Below are 4,063 nucleotides of genomic sequence, written 5' to 3'. Positions count from 1 at the left end.
TCAGGAGATATGTCAGGAGATATGTCAATTTTTATATTCACTCAGGAGGTTGAAAATCAAGATGTGATGTGGCAAATCAAAGAAAAAGCATGTGATTTCTATATAAAACAATGTAAAAACAAATGTATTTACCGAGGATTACCAGGTTTTCATAAATTAGAAAAGTGACATATGGAAAAACAATAAGAAATTGCAATGTTTTTCTAACATTTCATTTTTGTATGCTTTGAGTATGTATGTTTCACTTGTCTTATACCTTTTTAATTTCTTTCATTCTCTTTTTGATCATTTTATTGTGAAAATAATCTTACATTTTCATTTAAAATAGTTGTTAACGGCCCTTCTAGGTACTCCAGATTATCTGTGTTTCTTGTGAGTGTCCCCATCAAATAAACAATAAATAATAAATATTCTTCACAGTTTCAGCACTACAACATATTTTTAACGCACTCAGTTTCTGTTCAGGTGATATTGTCCTTCTACAGATCGACAGTCGATGTTTGTTTTTAACATAAAGCAACTAAACTGGTGCGCCTGCTGTAGAGGGAGTTCAGAGAATCATGACTTCAGTTTATTCAGAGAAAAACTGTGATTCACCTGCAAAAGCTTTAACGTGTCACTACTCTGTAATCCTAAATTTAATTCCAGGTCAAACTCTCCGCACGCCACAACACAACTCACTCTGTCAGCTTATTTACCAAATTTCTTCAAAAGGAAAATGACTAAGCAATTACATTTGTGTATGAATTCATGTTCTAGCAAGGAGAATACTAAGAACACACTAAAACAGACTGTGTAACCTCTTGAGTCTGTGAGCTGAAAACACAGATGAGTGGTTGAGATTTGACCGACAGATGAAGTTTCTGCACAGATTTGCAGTTGTGTTTCAGTTTCTGCCGTGTTGAAAATCTTTCGCCTCATTCCTGAATTATTTAACCCTTTTCTTCCATGCTGGAAGAAGGCACAAGTGTAAATCACCTGTTTTGATTTTACTGAAGCCTTGCAAGTTGATATTTGAAGAGTGCTGCATGAGGAAGCAGCTGTATTTCCAATAACCATGAAATGACAAAAATTGAAATTATGAAAATAAATGTCCTTAATGCAAAGACGCAAATTTCGAATAAAGGTTCTCATATCTCATTTAACTGTTTACATCTGTCTCTACCTTTAGAGACAGATATAATGTCTATATTTACATTAGCAGAATATAGACAAAGATTTGCACACATTTGTAATAAAAACGCAACTACTCATGGTTGTTTTGATAATGTTTCAGTTTCCTTTCTTCTCATTCACAGGGACTATAGTTGTTCCTGGACATGCTAAATCTTAAGACTCCACTTTCCTTCACTTCCTGTTAGGTCATTTATCCAATTTCTAACTTGATTGTCGCTTCCGGTGAGACTCACATGTCTGCTGGGATTTTCCTTTGCGGGAGCTTTTGGTCTCGCACCACACGGTGAGTCCGTCCTCCAGCAGCTGCAGGCTGCGGTTCTTCTGCCACCTCAGAGAGCGAACTTTTACCATGCTGCAGCCCTGCATCATCACACGGATGTCCTCATTGTCCAAAATCCCTGCAGACAGTAGAAAAATGAGGAATGGCATTCAAACATGTAAAAATAAATAATTTCTGTAAGGTTATGAGCAGAACATTTGCTCTATTTACTCTGATTCAACAGATACTTCAGCATGAAACTATAATCACCGTTTTCCTGCTTACACTGCAAACCTCAGCTCGTGTTTTATACACAAACCCTGCGTGGAGCCTGTAGATCTGTGTTTACTGGGGAACGAGTCTGAAAGGTGAACGTTTACTTCATGAAAGTAAATTTCCATAAAGCATTTCCCTTATTTTGATACACATTTCTATTGATAATGTGTGAATCTATTAAAACTTAGTTGCAAGTCTGGTCCAAAGTTTCCAAAAGTCAGACTGAGGTCAAGACAAGAATTTATACAAATGTTTCCCAAACATCATTCCAAAGGTTCAAAGATACACACAAGTTTCCGCGTCTAGGTCAATGCAGTGGATTTGAAGTTGAATACAAACCAATATACAAGCTTTAGTTTTTTTGTTGACCATTTTTGACAGTGAATTGCTTCAACGCGCTTCTTCAAACCTTCTGCAGCTTTCTAGATGAGTTGTGTCTTTAATTAGACAAAGGCAAAGAATGTAAATAGGCAACATTCCAGACATCCAGGTGCAAAACCTGTTTAATACAAAACCAGGAAACTCCAGCTAATTACTGTACATTATTACAGAGCTGTGAGCTCCATAAAGCACCTGTTTGTGTGACAACAGCAAGTGCCAGGTGAGATGAAAAGAACAAATTTTGATTTCTTTTATCATTCACTAACTCATAGTTTCCAAAACAACAGTTAAAAATACATGAAATATACATTTTTCACCAACATTTGCTAAAAAAAAGAGGAAAAAGACAGGAGTGGGAACTATTTCCCAGAATGCTTAGCGGCTTGTTTTTGCATCCTGATGGAAGTGCGTTACATCGATCTGACTTTGTGTTTTATTAAGGGAAATGTTTATTTTAATCCAGCTTGTCCTGTTCACAACATGAGCAGAATTTATTGTCATGTTAATAAAATTCATTATCAGATCAGCAATTTAATTCATGCAATTGGGAACAAAAAGTTAAATTATTCGAAAGTAAAATAAGAAGTAATTTTAACTAGGTGTTTTTTCTTGCTCATTGTGAAATAAGTATTTGTTTTAAATTGCACCAATAAGTTCAAAACTCAAACAATGCTTACACAACTTGTCTCTTGTTCAGCTTCACAAACTTTCATTTCTGAGTTAAAAATAAAACAATTTTCTTGTGGACTTGAATCGCATTTTTCATCTTCAAATGTTTTACAGAGCTGCAACATTACAGCTGCAAAGGATTTGATGCCTCACTTGTGAATATCACTAAGAGCCCGGCTTTTCTTTAAACTCTCTCTTATCCGTGTTTGTCAGGATAAGACAAACACGTGGTGCTGCGCCCCACGCCGCAGCACATTCAATCCCCTGTTCAAACATCCATGGTCTCCTCCCCCCAGGACTCTGACCTGCATCCTGGGGGTCTGTGTTTTCTGCTCTGCTGCTCCACGCCTGAGGAACATCCTGCTTTACAAACAGCCCAAAGCCACTGGAAAGGAGAATATAAACCTTGCTTTTTAAGAGACATTTTAACCTTTAGATCCTCTGTGCTTTTATTACCTTTTTACAGGTGAGATTTTATCTGTTATGCCTCCAGATTGCTTTTATGTAGCACTGTGATGTTGTGAACTGTTTTAGAAATAAAATCCATTCTTCGTCCTCGACCTGTCCGCTGTGTTTTTTTTTTTTTTTTGGTCTCTCATTTTCTCTAACAAACCTTTGAGGCATTCACAGAAAAGCTGAGATTAAATTACACACAACAGGTGCGCTCTATTTACTGAACATGAACCTCTGAATAAAACTGAATCGGGAAAGTCCCACACATACTGAGAACCACTGCTGAAGACAAAATAAATAAATAGAATACAAATAAACATAACGATGATGTCCAGTACAATAAATGTTCACTTCTACAGCGACCATGTCAATGCCAGACCTAAATCAATTTGAGAGGCAGCGGTTTGACCTTCTGCAGAGACATGTGGACAAATTCCCACAAAGCTGAAAAAGATTTACTTCCAGCTATCACAAAATCTTGATGGTAGTTGTTGCCGCTTTTCACTTTGGAGTTTTATTAGCTAGTTGCTTCCACATAAGGTCTTTTCTGAAAGAACTTAAAGGAAAAGTTCATATTTATTTTTGCCCATCAAATCCAAACTTGGTTACAGTAACATCCAAGCTGGTTAGCGTTATCATGCCACAACTCTTCTTTTTTTCAGCAAACTACCACATTTTGTTGCTAACAGAAGGATATTTTGCACAAATGTGTTCACTGATCAGAGTATCGGATATTTTTTTATTATAAAGATACTCCAGAAAATGTTTTTTTTCTTTTCATCTGAACTGACCTGTAGCTAATATAGCCACCTCATTTGCAGCAAAAGCAAATGTGGTGGATTAGCAGGT

At 36.5% G+C, this 4,063-nt stretch overlaps 1 protein-coding gene and 1 long non-coding RNA gene across 2 annotated transcripts in view; one reads left to right on the top strand and one right to left on the bottom strand.

Annotated features, from left to right (window-relative positions):
• The window catches only part of plcd3a (phospholipase C, delta 3a), a 31,994-nt gene that overhangs the window by 17,756 nt on the left and 10,175 nt on the right, over positions 1–4,063 (bottom strand). The window contains exon 2 of the mRNA XM_015041925.1: positions 1,410–1,574. Coding sequence (XP_014897411.1) covers positions 1,410–1,574 — 165 coding nt within the window. The remainder of the gene's footprint in view (positions 1–1,409; positions 1,575–4,063) is intronic.
• The window catches only part of LOC106953292 (uncharacterized), a 7,175-nt gene continuing 5,637 nt past the window's right edge, over positions 2,526–4,063 (top strand). Inside the window, exon 1 of the long non-coding RNA XR_001426175.1 lies at positions 2,526–4,061. This is a non-coding gene — a long non-coding RNA (uncharacterized LOC106953292). The remainder of the gene's footprint in view (positions 4,062–4,063) is intronic.

Source organism: Poecilia latipinna, unplaced genomic scaffold (assembly GCF_001443285.1).
Source record: "Poecilia latipinna isolate Pla-1442-1.1 unplaced genomic scaffold, P_latipinna-1.0 Scaffold573, whole genome shotgun sequence".
In the NCBI taxonomy this organism is placed as follows: Eukaryota; Metazoa; Chordata; class Actinopteri; order Cyprinodontiformes; family Poeciliidae; genus Poecilia; species Poecilia latipinna.
This window is presented reverse-complemented; position numbering and strand designations above follow the sequence as displayed.